Consider the following 14,817-nt stretch of genomic DNA (forward strand, 5'->3'; position numbering starts at 1 on the left):
GTCTTGGCCGGGATGGAGTCCTGGGGTGTCCCTGTCTGGGAAGTTTCGGCCTGGGGTGGTCGCCCTTACAGCACGTCTGACCGTTTTCGGCTCGGGCAGGGGGCGCGGTCTGCGGTTTCCGGACCTCGGGGCGGGGCCTGGATGCAAGGGCGTGGTCTGGGCGGGGCCTCTACTGGATGGGGGCGTGGTCGGCAGCGGGGCGGGGCAACGCGGAAGCCTGGCGGCAGCAGCCGCGGGAGGAAATCGGGGCTAGGCCCCGGCGCTGCGCGATCCCATCCCAGTCCCAGTCCCCGCCGAGCGATCCCTGGTCCGGGCCATGGACGCGGCAGAGCCGGGTAGGCGGTCTGGGATAAGGGATCCGAGAGGGGCATCCCCCAGCTTACCCCACTTGAGGGGCCACTGTTGTCCCTCTCCTTCCATAGAGCAGGGAGAAGAATTTTTGAATGGGGAAAACTCTGGGATCCTCCACTGTGGGGACCCCCAAGCCCAGAGGGGCCTGGGACATCAGTCCCTGACCTCCCTCTCCCTTTGGAGTCTTCACCCCGGATGCCTGGGGGAGGGGGCCCAGGAAGGGGAAGTGGCCGCTTCTGCTTCTGATATTTGTGATGGGGGCAGGGTGTCATGACCGCTGATGGAGAGGGCGACGCGGCAGGATCCCCGCCCGGCTCCTCCATAGCCCAGGGAGAGGAAATGCTGATCTGGAGCCCCTGGGGCAGGGGGCTGTGGCAGAAATGTGGCAAGGTCCGACCTGTGTTTGGGGCTGTCTTTTGTGTCTCTGCTGTGTATGTTGAGTGTCATTCGTTCTTTAGGTCCCTCGTGGTTTCAGTCTGCCCGATGTGTGTTTCTGCCACAGCTCTGCGCCTGTCTGTCCCGTGTGTATATCCATCTGTCTGGCCTGAGGTCTATGTGGTTCCATTGTCAAGTCAGCTCTCCCCTAGGGACAGCGTGGCTGCATCTGGGGCATCTGTTTTGTCGCTTTGCTTCTGAGCCTGTGCATTTGTGGGTATCTCTGCTCTCTGTGTTGGGCTGTGCCTGAGCCCATCTGCCTGCCCTGAGTCAGCCCCACCCAAGCGCAGGCTCTTTCCATCCTAGCTCAGACACCCACACCATATCGTACTCTCCAAGGAGCCAGAACTTTCTGTCTCTGTCTCTCCTCTTTCTGTCTCTCTTCCCCACCCTCCAAACAACCAGCCAAGGTGCTGTGGGTGGAGGGAGGCTTCTGTTGGCCCATGTGTGACACTCCCCTCCCCCAGGGCTACCCCCGGCTCCCGAAAGCAGGAAGAGGTACAGTGACATCTTCCGGAGCCTGGACAACCTTGAGATCTCACTGGGGAATGTGTGAGTCCAAGCCTGCCCTCCTGGGTCACCCCCAAATCCTGCCAGGATCTCCAAAACACCTGAATATCCCCAAATTCAACCCCCCAAATCCACTGGCATTCCCCAAAGTAGTCCTAGAACACTCACATATCCTTGTGACCCCTTTAAACATTTGAGATCCCTATAATCCCACTCTGTGGACACCAAAGTTACCTGTAATCCTTCAAACTCTGTCTCAATCCCATAAAAAAACTCACCTGGTTTCTTCCCCCATGCCCCCATCCCCCACCCCATCCCTCAGAGTTTCCAGATACAAAAGATGTCACAGAGTTGATATCCAAGACCATCCCCAAAACTACCCTGGGGTCCCCAGCACCCCTAGGCAGGACAGACTGGGTGGAGGGTGGTATCCTAACACCCTTACCTCCCAGGACCCTTGAGATGCTGGCTGGAGAACCTGTGCTTTCAGGAGAACCAGAGCCTGACAAGACTCCCACAGCCTCTGTGGTGAGGGGTGGGGCCAAGGGGACAGGGCGGAGGGGGCCTCTGGGAGCAGGGGTGTCTGTTCTACCTGCTCCTGAATACTGTCTCCCTCCCTCTCAGACCAGTGAAACCAGCCATTGGAGTGGCCCCTCCCTGGAGGCTCCAGCACCCCTTACAGGTAGGGGACTTTGAGGCCAGGAGGTGGAGACAGAAGGAAGTCAGTCCCTCAACAAGTCATCACCGACTGCTTGTCCCGTGCATGTGGGACACTACAGTGTACACAGCAGAGCTGAGCCCCTGTCCTCAGCGAGCCCCAGTCTAGGTGGAGAATGAGTGTGAAACTGAAACCTGAACAAGTCATCACAAAGGGGTGTTTGGGGGAGCCTTAGGGTATAGAATAAGGTCCACTGGTCTGGTCTGGGGGGCTCAGGGAAGGTCAGGGTTCCATGAGAAGTCAGGGTTCATAGGTCACAGATCCACCTGTCTGCCCCAGGGGAGGAACTGGACTTGCGGCTCATTCGGACCAAGGGGGGTGTGGATGCAGCCCTGGAGTATGCCAAGACCTGGAGCCGCTATGCCAAGGAGCTACTGGCCTGGACCGAAAAGAGAGCCAGCCTCGGTGAGGGCCCCTTCCACCCAGCCCCAGGCTCCAAGCCCCAGGCCCCAGACCCCAGGCAGTGCCCACACCCTACCTGACTCAGACCCCTGCTGTCTCCCCCAGAGCTGGAATTTGCCAAAAGCATCATGAAGATCGCTGAGACTGGCAAGGTGTCAATCCACCAGCAGGTAACCATGACCAGAACCCCCCAGAGCCCAAGCCCTCCAGAACCCCAGCCCAACCCCCCTAGATTCTCAGCATCCTCCAACCCACCCCGCTCCTCACCCCCAGAGCCACATGCCCCTGCAGTACATCTATACCCTGTTTCTGGAGCATGACCTCAGCCTTGGAGCCCTGGCCGTGGAGACAGTGGCCCAGCAGAAAAGAGACTACTACCAGGTGAGGGAGCCCTACTGTCCCTGCATCATTCTGTCACAACCACTCAGCAGGAAGGCACTGTTACCAACAGTGCCATTTTGCTGACAAGGAAGCTTAGGCCCCTGGATGCTGAGGAACTTGCCCAAGGTTACCCAGCAGAGATTCAAACCAGGCTTCCTGTGCGATTGCAAAACTGTGCTTTTGTTTGTTGGTGGGGCACAGGGAGGTACTGAGTGTTCCAGGAAGAGAGACTTGGCATCTCTGGGTCCAGACAGAAAGGATAAGGTGACCACTAAGACTCTGTGGAGACATGGGGGTGGGGGAGAACAGGTCTGAGTGAGAAGACCCCCCAGAGAGTGCAGACCTAGAAGAGGGTCCAGAGGATGAAAGGCGCATGGCCTCGGGTAACGGAAGGACCTGGTGGCCCTGAGGCAGCATCCCCATCCCTCATCCTCGCCAGCCCCTGGCTGCCAAGCGGACTGAGATTGAGAAGTGGCGGAAGGAGTTCAAGGAGCAGTGGATGAAAGAGCAGAAGCGTATGGTGAGGCCCAGGGTGGGCGAGGGCACCCTAGGGGAGGAGAGGAAGGAGCGCTGACCCTGACCGTGCTCCTGCCCCGCCCCCAGAATGAGGCTGTGCAGGCGCTACGGCGGGCCCAGCTCCAGTATGTACAACGCAGCGAGGATCTGCGGGTGCGTTCCCAGGCATCTCCCGAGGACCCAGCCCCCCAGGCCTCACCCGGACCCAGCAAGCAGCAGGAGCGGCGGCGGCGCTCGCGCGAGGAAGCCCAGGCCAAGGTGGGGACCCCCTCTGCATGCCCCACCCCAGTGCTTTGGTGCCCCCTGGGCCATGCTGTCTCCCACACGCGCCGGGCCTTGGTTCCTCCAGGCGCAGGAGGCTGAGGCCCTGTACCAGGGCTGCGTCCGCGAGGCCAATGCAAGGCAGCAGGACTTAGAGGCGGCCAAGCAGCGGATTGTGTCCCACATACGCAAGCTGGTGCTGCAGGGGGATGAAGTGATGAGGCGGGTGAGACCCTTCTCCCCACCCCCCTCTGCACCCTCCTGGTTTGGGACCCAGCTGAGTGCTGCCAGGATGATTGGGCGGAGCTCTGACCAGCCACTACCTTCCTCCCTAAGCCACCTCCCACTGCTGGACCTCGCCCCCAAACTCTGAGTAAGCTGGTGCCTCCAAGGGTCAGCTCCCTACCTCCACCCTGCCCTCTCACGCACGTGTGGTCTCCACCTGGCAGGTGACCCTGGGACTGTTCAGGCTGCGAGGGGCACAAGCAGAGCGTGGTCCCCGCGCCTTCGCCGCATTGGCAGAGTGCTGTGCACCCTTCGAGCCCGGTCAGCGCTACCAGGAGTTCGTGAGGGCACTGCGGCCTGAGGCCCCCCCACCTCCACCGCCTGCCTTCTCCTTCCAGGAGTTCGTACCTTCCCTGCACAGGTGGGCCCCTAAGATCACCGTCAGGTGGAGAGGCAGCTCCAGAGACACAGTGCCAATTGTTGGCATCCTGAGGCTTGCAACTCAGGGTCAGAAAACTCAAAGCCTCAGTACTGGGACTTAGTACCCAAGGCTCTCTTTTTGGAGGTGGAGAGCTTGTCCCAGTCCTGAGAGGGTCAAGACTTTGGGATTACTGCACTGGGGGCCACCGATATGCATACACATCAGGGCTTGCAGACCCAAGTACTTGGAGTTGGATCCAAGGCACGATGCCTGAGTACTGTTACCCCTGGCCAGTGTCCTGGTTCTTAGAGCCCTCAAACCTATCTTCTCAGCTCCCCTCAAGACACAAGAAAAAAGCTCTCCGGCCCCCCACCTCCACGGCTGGATGAGAGTGCTGAGCCAGGCCCTTGGGAGGACACAGGCACAGGCTGGCAGGGTGAGTGTAGTGAAGGTTGGGCAGGAGCCATGGTGGGACAGGGGGTCATCCTAATTGACTTGTCCCCTCCTAGGGACTCCGGGCCCCACTCCAGGCAGTGATGTGGACAGCATGGGCGGTGGCAGCGAGTCTCGATCCCAGGACTCTCCCACGTCCAGCCCAGGTGGGGCCAGGACCTGGCCTGACCCACTCCTGATCTCTGATCATCCTCCAGCCCCTGGCCAGGCTCTGACCTTCAGTCTCTAACCTATCCTTTGACCTACCCACACCCTTGACCTATTTCCTCAACCTCTGAACTATCTGACCCCATCATGACCTCTGACACTTTCCCCAAAGGGCATCTGTGGGTGGTTCTGGAAGGCCTGAAAACTAGAAATGTCTCCTTCGACTTGGAGCCTCCCATGAGCCCTGTGACCCCCGACCTCTGTGACCCTCTGACTCCAGGTCCTGGCATGAGGCGGCTGGTGAAGATCTCATCCATAGGCACCGAGTCCTCGGATGATTTTGAGGAGCGAGACCCTGGTGAGGCTGGAAGCAGGTTGGGCATGTGGGGAAGTGGTGGCCAGGCCCCCCTGACCCTATTTTCCTGCAGACCTGGGAGATGGGCTCGAGAATGGGTCAGGCAGCCCCTTCAGGAAGTGGACACTGTCCAACGCGGCCCAGACCCACCGGCTGCGGCGGCTGAGGGGCCCAGCCAAGTGCCGGGAGTGCGAGGCCTTCATGGTCAGCGGGACCGAGTGTGAGGAGGTATGGCCTGGGCCGATGACTCAATGCCCTCTGCTGACCGCCAGTGACCTCCTTCACCCCAGGCACCTCCATGACCTGGTCTTCCTATGACCTTCCCTCCCCGAGGACTAACCCTAATCTGATGACTTCTGTGAGCTTCCCGTTCCCTAAGGATCCTTACACCTTCTCTTCCCCTGCTGACCCCTAATGACCTCCCTGACCCGGTGACCTACCCCCCAGTGCTTTCTGACCTGCCACAAGCGCTGCCTGGAGACTCTGCTAATCCTCTGCGGACACAGGCGGCTCCCAGCCCGGACAGCCCTTTTTGGGGTCGACTTCCTGCAGCTGCCCAGGGACTTCCCGGAAGAGGTGCCCTTTCTAGTCACCCGATGCACAGCCGAGATAGAACAGCGCGCCCTGGGTGTGCAGGTGCCACTTTGATCCTTAACTTTTGACCATCCCAGCAGTGACCCAGACCTCTATGGCGGTATTAAAACCTAGGTGTCTATTTCCCACCCTACCCTGCAGGGCATTTATCGAGTCAGCGGGTCCCGGGTCCGTGTGGAACGGCTATGCCAAGCTTTCGAGAATGGCCGAGCGTTGGTGGACCTGTCGGGAAACTCACCTCATGATGTCTCATGTGTCCTCAAGCGATTCCTCCAGGAGGTGGGTGCTCGGGGGGCAGGGGGCAGGGGGCAGGGTGGGCTTAAGCTAAGGAACCTCTGCAGCCCACCCACACCCATGTCCCCGCTGCCCTTCCACCCCCAGCTCACTGACCCTGTGGTCCCCTTCCACTTCTACGACGCCTTCATCTCTCTGGCTAAGACCCTGCATGCAGACCCTGGGCACGACCCTGGGACCCCCAGCCCCAGCCCTGAGGTTATCCGCTTGCTGAAGACCCTCTTGACACAGCTGCCTGACTCTAACTACAATACTCTGCGGCACTTGGTGGCCCATCTGTTCAGGTGTGCACTGTCCCTGACCTAGAAACAGGACTTCTGACCTGAGGCATGGATCTGTGATCCCTTCCCTGGACATGTGTGTCTACTGACCCCTGGGACTGATCCCTGACACTGACCACTGACTTCTGACCTCTGCATGTATTTCCTGAGCTCCGAACCTTAATACATGACTCCTGACTTTGGGTGCCTACCCCTGAACCCTATAGCTGGGCATGTAACTGCTGGTCTCAAACAATGCCCAGGACCACTGACCCGTGACTTGGGCAAGTCGCCACTAGCCTTGCCTTCAGGTCCTACCCAATGGCCATTGACTGTGCACTCTGTGCCTTTACCCTTCTCCTCACCCCATCCCCAGAGTGGCTGCACAGTTTGAGGAAAACAAGATGTCTGCCAACAACTTGGGCATTGTGTTTGGGCCCACACTGCTGCGGCCACCGGACAGTCCTGGGGCAGCTGGCACCGGCTCTGTTACTTACCTCCTGGACTCCGGGCACCAGGCCCAGCTTGTCGAGTTCCTCATCATGCACTACGAGCAGATCTTCGGGATGGACGAGCTCCCCCTGGCCACTGAGCCTCCACCTCAAGACCCCAGCCCAGCCCCGGGGTCCCTCACAACGAGCCCCCAGCCACCACCCCCACACCTTGCCCCGGATCCCCTGCCCACAGCTCCAGCCTCAGACCCTGACCCAGACCCTGAGCCCCAATGTGCCCTGGAGAAGCATCCCGAGGCCACACCTCCCGAGGTAGGAACCTGCTGGGCGAACAGACATGAGAAGGGTCTTCTCTCCGTTTCATCCTCTTTCCTGTCTTCCTTTCCTTTTAAAGGTGTCTCTTTCATTCCTTCCTTATTTACCCAGGGCTCATTTTTGAAGGAAAAGTGAGGAATGGAGTGGTGGGTAATGGAAAAACATTAGGGTAGACTCCTGCAGAGGTACTAACATGGGTGATCATTTCTTCAACAGAATATTTATTGAACACCTACTGTGTACTAAGCATTGTTCTAGACATTACAGATACATCAGTGAGCAGAATGTTCAAAGACCCCATTCTCTTGGTACCTGCATTCTCCTGGGAAAGAAATCAACGAAAAACAAGAAATATAATACAGAGTCAGTTATATAGGATATTACAAGGTAACAAGTACTATACAGAAAAGAAAGGGTAGCATAAGGTAAGCGATATCAGGGGCACCAAAGTGAGTGATGGACAGTTTGCAGCAGTAAGTGGGATGGTGTGAGCAGGTTTCATTAGAAGGTGAATTTGAGCAAAGATTGGAAGGATGTGAAGGAGGAGTAAACCAGGTGGAGATCAGAGGGAGTGTGTTCCAGGCACAGGGAATAGCCAGTGCAAAAGCCCTGAGGTCGGAGCATATCTACCTGGTACGTCCAGGGCCCAGTTCGGAACCCTGAGGTTGGAGCATACATACCTGGTATGTCCAGGGCCCAGTTCAACACTGATGAATGAGTGAGAGGAATGTGGTTGAAAGTGACACCAAAGAGAGGTCTGTAGGCCACCACTTACTATGCACAGATGCTTTATCAGCTTCCTGTCATCCTCACCACAGCCCCGAGTGATGGATACTGTTAGTGAAAAACATTTATAAATGAGACTCCTAGGGGGGTTTCCCTGTCTTTCAGATCCTGCTACACCTACGTTTCTGAGTACGCAATGTGCTGTGAGATTCTGAGAACTGGAATTGCTCAGAATTGCTCAGGACAGTATCTGACATATAGAACTTCAGCTGCTGTTAGCATTTAGCTAAAGGCAGAACTGAGAATATAGAACTAAAAAGTGGGCATAAGGTTGCAGAAAACAGCAGGAAGGAGATTCACCTCATCCTAGTGTGGAGATGGCTAAGTCACAACCTGGCCTGGCCCTCTGCTAAACAAGGACATTCCTGCCCTCAGGGAGCCCACAGTTGAGACTAATGACGTTGCCCTGCACAATGGGACAAGCAATACCCTGTTAAGGGCATCATCTCTCCCTCGACACCAAAACTGCAAAGGAACTTGCATGTCCAGGAACAAACCCTCAGTTCTCCAAGAGTCTTGAGTCTCAAAACACTGGGATTTTATTGTTGGCATCTTGGTCTTGGATTTCTCCCTGCAGATTCCCACTCCACAGAGTGACCTGAGAGAGGAAGGGGCTGAAGACACCAACGAGGAGAGAGGGGAAGGTGAGTGTTTGGAAGGAATCCAGCCGTTCTGGGGTTGCCCAGGGACCTTGACAGAGATGAGTCCTGGGGGGATATCCAGAGGACTTAGGGGTGCTCAGCATTGACTACCCCATCCCACAGTGTCCAGCCATGGCCCCGATGACTCACTCCTGGGGACACAGTCTCGTGGCCACTTCAGCCGCCAGCCAGTGAAGTATCCCCGGGGAGGGGTGCGGCCTGTCACCCACCAGCTGTCGAGCTTGGCCCTGGTTGCTTCCAAATTGTGTGAGGAGACCCCTGTCACACAAGGGCACCAAGGGAGCTTGGGGAGGAGGGGGCTCGGCCCTACTGCTGCCTCCCGGGACGGCAGCCCCCTGCGCCGTGCCCCACTGCCCAAGCATTTTGAAATCACCCAGGAGACTGCCCGGCTACTCTCCAAGCTGCACAGTGAGGCTGTGCCCAAGGCCACCTGCTGCCCGGACCTCCAACCTGAGGAAGTCGAAGACCATCTCTGACCATCCCAGCATTCTAACCAAGCGGTCCAGGACTGAGGAGATGGACACATTTCTCCCTAGAAGTTCAATGTTAGAGGGTCTGAAGAGTTCATAAAGAAAAACTACACTCCTGGGGGTAGACTAAACCCTTTTGGGGGCAATGTAGCAGCATCTCCCCACTACACACAGGTCTCTGCCAAACATCAGGGCCACTCAGTTTCAGAGGTCACTCAGGGTTAACACTCAGGTTCAGTACAGGTCACAAGATCCTTGGAATCCATCCTGGTTTCAGACCTTTGGGACAGGGGTGCCTTTTGCCACTTTGGTTGTAGCCATTTCCCACTGCCCCACCTGCCTCCTTAGCTGACCCCAAGTGACCAGCTATTGGAGAGGGAGAGGGACAGCCCAGACACATCCTGGTGGTGCCTGGGGTCTGATAACCTCTGAATAAAATGTGTCTTTATATGCTTGAGTGTCTTTCTTTGCCAGGTGAGGGCAGCATCCTCTGGCCTCATTTTACCATTTATCAGGAAAACTGAGACCCCCTTTCTTTGCACCTACAGGCAGTCTGGGCTGGACTTGGGCACCGGGCTGAGTCACAGCGGTCCGGCCTTCCCGGAGCTCCGCATCCCCACTCGGTCATGCCTAATCAAACAAATAGAACAAAGTGTAGATAACCGGGACAATGGAGCTGTGTGCTCTGGGCCGTGGGAGCCCAGGGCCACCACAGGCCTGGATTGGGCAGGGGACAGAGCCGCCGGGGGCGGGGGCGTGGGGGCGTGATTGCAAGAAACTCGAGTGTGTTAGTACGGTCAGCTGAGGCCGAAGAGGTCCACGGGACTCGGGAGGCCGCGGCGCGCAGCAGCTCAGCTTTGGGGAAGCTGAGACTGGGAGGGGGTCCGGGCGGTGGGAGCCTGGTCGGATCAGGGCGTGGCTTGGAACTCGGCGGCGGATTGGACGCGAGGGAGCGGGGTGGGGCCGGGACGGGGGTGCGGACCCTGGGACCACCCGGAGCTGAGCCCGGGCGCCGTGAGGTCACCGCGGGAATTCTCCGGCCGCGAGTGACTCAGCTGCCCCGAAGGCCCGAAACTGAGGGCGCGCGAGGTGTGCGGGGACCGGGAGGGGTCCCACGCCGGAAGTGGGAAGGGGTGACCAAGGAGCCTCGAGGCAGGCAGGAAATGGGGGGCTACGGTTCCGGGCGACCCAATCCTCGCGGGGCCGCGGAGGCGGGGCTCCTCCAGGTGGCGGGGATGGGGCGGGGCTTCCCCAGGTGGTGGGGGCGGGGCGCCGGGGCTAGACGGGGACGGAGCCTTGGGGGCGGGACCCCGCCTCCCGCGCTCTCTCTGCCGCCCGCGCTAGGCGCACCCGCACGCTACTCCGCTCCCGCCGGTTTACTGGGCCATGGGTCTACCGCCCGCCCCGACCCCCAGCGAGGCCGCTCCGTCTGCGGCGTGACGGGCGGCCCAGGTGAGGCCCGCATGGACGGGGACGGGTGGACACGGGTCCCAGGGAGGGCGTGGCAGTGCCCGCCGGGTTCGGGCGCCCACCTCTCTTCTCCTTCCCTGGTCCCCGCTACTCCCTCAGCCTTGGGGGCCCTGGGAAGCCCCTCCAGCCGCTGCCTTCCTGGGTTCCAGAGGCCACCAGGGTCCTCCGTCCCACCCGGAAGAGCCCGATGCCCCGCCCGCTTCAGGAGCGCTCTTGCCCAAAGCCTGCCGTCCAACTTTTGGAGCTGTCTCCAAGTCACCTCCACGCCCAAACACTGGCCTCCTGCAGAGTCCCAAAAATGACCCCACCATGCACACATGCCCCCTGGGCTCTACTCTCTGCAGTGACTCCGACACCAAACTGACCCCCCTCTACTTTCACATCTGACCCCTTTGTCCTGCCCCAACACCCTCCACCAACACACATTGGGCCCAGATTGGCAGCATGTGGTCAGAGGGGTTTTCTTTAGATTAAAAAAGGAAACCAATTGGAAAAGAAAAAAACAAATAAATAAATCCAGCCAGTAGTTTGATTTGGGAGATATCTTTGTCACCGTCTTAATAGTAAATAAGTGACAGGTGTCCCCGTCCATCGAGCTTCTTTTCCAGATCACCCCTGGTCCCCACTACCACCACTTTGCCCTGAGGCATCTGAGTTTGAGACCCTTGTCTTTTCTGTCCTGACCCTCTCCTCTGGGTGCTGTTTCTTTCACCAAGCACTGCCTGCATTGACCTTTCCCTCTATGCATCTAGATGGTCACCATGGGCCAATGTTACTACAACGAGACCATCGGCTTCTTCTACAACAACAGTGGCAAGGAGCTCAGCTCCCACTGGCGGCCCAAAGATGTGGTTGTGGTGGCACTGGGGCTGACTGTCAGTGTGCTGGTGCTGCTGACCAACCTGCTGGTCATCGCAGCCATCGCCTCCAACCGTCGCTTCCACCAGCCTATTTACTACCTGCTTGGCAACCTGGCCGCAGCCGACCTCTTTGCTGGCGTGGCCTACCTCTTCCTCATGTTCCATACCGGCCCGCGAACGGCCCGGCTCTCCCTCCAGGGCTGGTTCGTGCGGCAGGGCCTGCTGGACACAAGCCTGACAGCGTCAGTGGCCACACTGCTGGCTATCGCCATGGAGCGGCACCGCAGCGTGATGGCCGTGCAACTGCACAGCCGCCTGCCCCGCGGCCGTGTTGTCATGCTCATTGTGGGCGTGTGGGTGGCCGCTCTGGGCCTGGGGCTGCTGCCTGCCCACTCCTGGCACTGCCTCTGTGCCCTGGACAGCTGCTCACGCATGGCCCCCCTGCTCAGCCGCTCATACCTGGCCGTCTGGGCCCTGTCCAGCCTGCTCGTCTTCCTGCTCATGGTGGCTGTCTACACCCGCATTTTCTTCTATGTGCGACGGCGGGTTCAGCGCATGGCGGAGCATGTCAGCTGCCACCCCCGCTACCGCGAGACCACGCTCAGCTTGGTCAAGACTGTTGTCATCATCCTGGGTGAGTGGGACCCCACTTCCCCCAACTCCTCCAAGACCTGATGGAGTATGATGGGAGGCGTTGATTGGGTGGGGAATGTTCTCCAAGGAGGTGATATCTCAGCAGAGACCTGAATGCTGAAGGAGGGAAAAGAGTTCCAAGCAGAGAAAACAAGAAGGTGAGAGTCCAGGCAGGACCCGGCCAGCACCTCCAGAGAGGAGAGGAGGTCAGCACGGCCTCAAAGGGCACAGACGGCAGTCTAATTTTGTCCTGAGTTCTGTGGGAAGCCCTTAAGAGTTTTTAGTAGGGAGTAATGTAGTCACTCTGGCTGTTGAAATGTAGGGTGGTCTTTGTGGAGGTGACAAGAGGATTTCCTGTTAGGACACACACACACACACACCCCCACACACACACACCCCAAGAACAAGGAACAATTCTTCCCAGTGATCCCCTTCTCCCCACCAAGTAACTGGTCTATCCCACAGTGACCTCCTTTCCCCCATAAAACAATCCTCCACGTACGCGTAGAAACATCCAGGGCTAGAGCTACCACGTACCAGATAGGAAAGGTGTCGCTTCTAACAGACAAATCAGAGAAAGGCGTCCCCTCTTACCAATTCTGCCTTATCATGCTGCCAAGGCAGCAAAACAGGCCACCCTGGCACTGCAAACCACGGCTGCTGTCCAAGCTCTCGATACCCCTCCAGTCCTGAGCTCAGAGCCATGGGTGCCAGGCCCCCCGACAGCTGACCCTGCTCACCTCAGGTTCCATCCCACAGGGGCATTTGTGGTCTGCTGGACACCGGCGCAGGTGGTGCTGCTCCTGGACGGTCTGGACTGCAAGTCTTGCAACGTCCTGGCTGTGGAAAAGTATTTCCTACTCTTGGCTGAGGCCAACTCGCTGGTCAATGCCGTGGTGTACTCGTGTCGCGATGCTGAGATGCGCCGCACCTTCCGCCGCCTCCTCTGCTGTCTGTGCCTGCGCCAGTCCACCCGCGAGTCCGCCCGCTGTGCATCCTCTGCCCGGATAGGTGCCAGCACTCGCATCATGCTTCCTGAGAATGGCCACCCATTGATGGACTCCACCCTTTAGCCAACCTCGGACTTCAACAGGATGCAGCAAGTACCAGATGGCACCCCTGACAACTCGTGGATGTGCCTGGCTCAACCCAATCTGAGGGACAGAATTAAAGGCAGACCCTTGGTCTAGATGGCACGACACCAGTGCCAGGCCTTCCCAGATACAACTCTACTCCAGCGCCTATGGGTGCGTGGGCATCTGGCTCTTCAGTGATCTCAGGTTGTGGGGTTTTTAATGAACATTTTTCTGTTTTTACTGCACATCCCTGGTAAACCCTGTGGACCTCTTCTTTGTCCGTGGTGGTATGGCTGCTAAAGGTGGGAGAGATGAGGTCTCTCTCAGGCCAAGCTGCCCAGTATGACAAAGACGGACCGTGGATACACCGTCTATCTCTGCCTGAGGCTGATTCTCCAGGGGCACAGACTGAGGGGTGCTCAGTGGGAGCTAGGAAAGGTGTGTGGCCCCTTGCAGCCTCTGGCACTTGCCTGCCCCCATTAGACTTAAGGGCTTCCATGGGGGAGGGCATGTTAAGGAGTAAACCCTTCTTTCTCCTCTGAGGTCTCCAAAGCACTTTCTGTCATCAACTCAGTCTGTCGCTGTGTCCCAGAATTGTCCGCCTCAGCTTTAGCCAGGCAGGGATCCTTCCACATAGCATCTCCTCAGTCCTGTTCTCATTCACCTTCAGTCTCTGACTGGCTGTCACTCCATCTCTCTTGGAGGCTTGCGTCTGTTCCCTCTTGCCTGTCTTCTCCACTTCTTCCCCTGCCTCCAACTAGCTGCCTGCCTGTCTCCATCCTCTGGAACCCAGAGTAGTCTGTGGCCTGTGTGAGTCTTCTCTCTCCCACCTGCCCTTTTATCTGAGCCCAGGTTGTTACCAGTTAGGTGTGTCCATCCCATTGCACACCACACTTACGGGCCAGAGGTACTGGGGTCCATGGAGCAAGGTGAAAATTCGAGTGTTGCCATTTCTCAGGCTCCTCTCATGTTACCTGGCACACTGACAAGCATTTTAGGTGCATTATTTCATCATTACCTGCAGGTATTACACTTATTTGCACGTGAGGACAGTGGCTCAGAGAGGTTGAAATCTGGCCCATGGGTACACAGCTTTGAAAGGGCACAGAGATGCATCGAGGGACTATAGAGGCCCCTGGAGAAAGGGATTCAGATTCCCACAAAGTGTGGAGTTGATCACAAGCTCAGCCTGATTTTCCCCTCACCTCACTGCCCCCCAAGGCCTCAAATATGCCATACTCGTGATGATGAGCCCCCTCTTTGATGCTCATAGCTCAGCGTGGTACAGACCAGGATCTGGATTCTCTGCTTCCACCTAAGGAGGAGACAGGGTGATGACCCACTTCACGTTCACATTGAATAACAGCCAAATTTGAACCCAGGCCTTCCATCAGCGGCCAAATTCTTAAACTAGTAAAGTATGCATTGCCAAAGAACCGAAAACATCTAGGTCCTTCTACATTAAATGAGGTTAGGATTCCCTTCGAGAAAACCCCCTGCCCTAAGGCAGCTCTGTGAGGAAGCAGAATGAACTGGGGCACTGGGTACTTCTCCAAGGTCCAAGGTAGGCAGCATGGCTCCTAGGGCCTGGGGCCTGAACCTCCAGAGGTGATGACCCAAGCCAGCAGCTTCCACCATGTGCCTGGCCACATGCCCATGAAAGCTGCCGTCCTTGCCTCCATGGAGCTCTGGGCTTTTTGACAGACATGTCACTTTGGGGGCCAAGGCAGCCAAGCAATCCCTAGTTTCCAAAAGGCAGCTCTGCGTTTT

The 14,817-nt window shown here is 57.9% G+C and overlaps 2 protein-coding genes across 5 annotated transcripts; both read left to right on the forward strand.

The window, feature by feature from the left end:
* The first annotated feature begins 177 nt into the window (after positions 1–177).
* Positions 178–9,458, forward strand: GMIP (GEM interacting protein). Of its 3 annotated transcripts, XM_019737031.3 has the most exons (22): positions 186–335; positions 616–741; positions 1,254–1,338; positions 1,749–1,824; positions 1,921–1,978; positions 2,294–2,419; positions 2,522–2,586; positions 2,690–2,797; positions 3,237–3,317; positions 3,401–3,571; positions 3,663–3,800; positions 4,024–4,220; positions 4,553–4,656; positions 4,730–4,819; positions 5,101–5,178; positions 5,249–5,403; positions 5,623–5,811; positions 5,911–6,048; positions 6,151–6,347; positions 6,700–7,087; positions 8,454–8,520; positions 8,641–9,458. In XM_019737031.3, exons 2-22 carry the CDS (start codon positions 732–734, stop codon positions 9,012–9,014), a joined length of 2,895 nt encoding a protein of 964 aa, XP_019592590.3. In that variant the 5' UTR covers positions 186–335; positions 616–731; the 3' UTR covers positions 9,015–9,458. The 3 variants fall into 3 exon arrangements, with proteins under 3 accessions (XP_019592589.3, XP_019592593.3, XP_019592590.3); XM_019737030.3 differs by lacking the exon at positions 616–741 and having other exon boundaries at positions 178–335; XM_019737034.3 differs by lacking the exon at positions 616–741 and having other exon boundaries at positions 178–335; positions 8,916–9,458.
* Positions 9,459–9,958: 500 nt separating this feature from the next.
* On the forward strand, positions 9,959–13,586 carry LPAR2 (lysophosphatidic acid receptor 2). 2 transcript variants are annotated; one of them, XM_074337798.2, is made up of 3 exons: positions 9,959–10,097; positions 11,231–11,972; positions 12,731–13,586. In XM_074337798.2, the coding sequence occupies exons 2-3, from the start codon at positions 11,231–11,233 to the stop codon at positions 13,042–13,044; spliced, it is 1,056 nt and encodes a 351-aa protein (XP_074193899.1). In that variant the 5' UTR covers positions 9,959–10,097; the 3' UTR covers positions 13,045–13,586. The 2 variants fall into 2 exon arrangements, with proteins under 2 accessions (XP_074193899.1, XP_019592528.2); XM_019736969.3 differs by lacking the exon at positions 9,959–10,097 and adding an exon at positions 10,162–10,460.
* Positions 13,587–14,817: the final 1,231 nt, after the last annotated feature.

The sequence above is a fragment of the Rhinolophus sinicus genome, chromosome 15, assembly GCF_057876585.1.
Source record: "Rhinolophus sinicus isolate RSI-liver-muscle chromosome 15, RSI-T2T, whole genome shotgun sequence".
Taxonomy (NCBI): domain Eukaryota; kingdom Metazoa; phylum Chordata; class Mammalia; order Chiroptera; family Rhinolophidae; genus Rhinolophus; species Rhinolophus sinicus.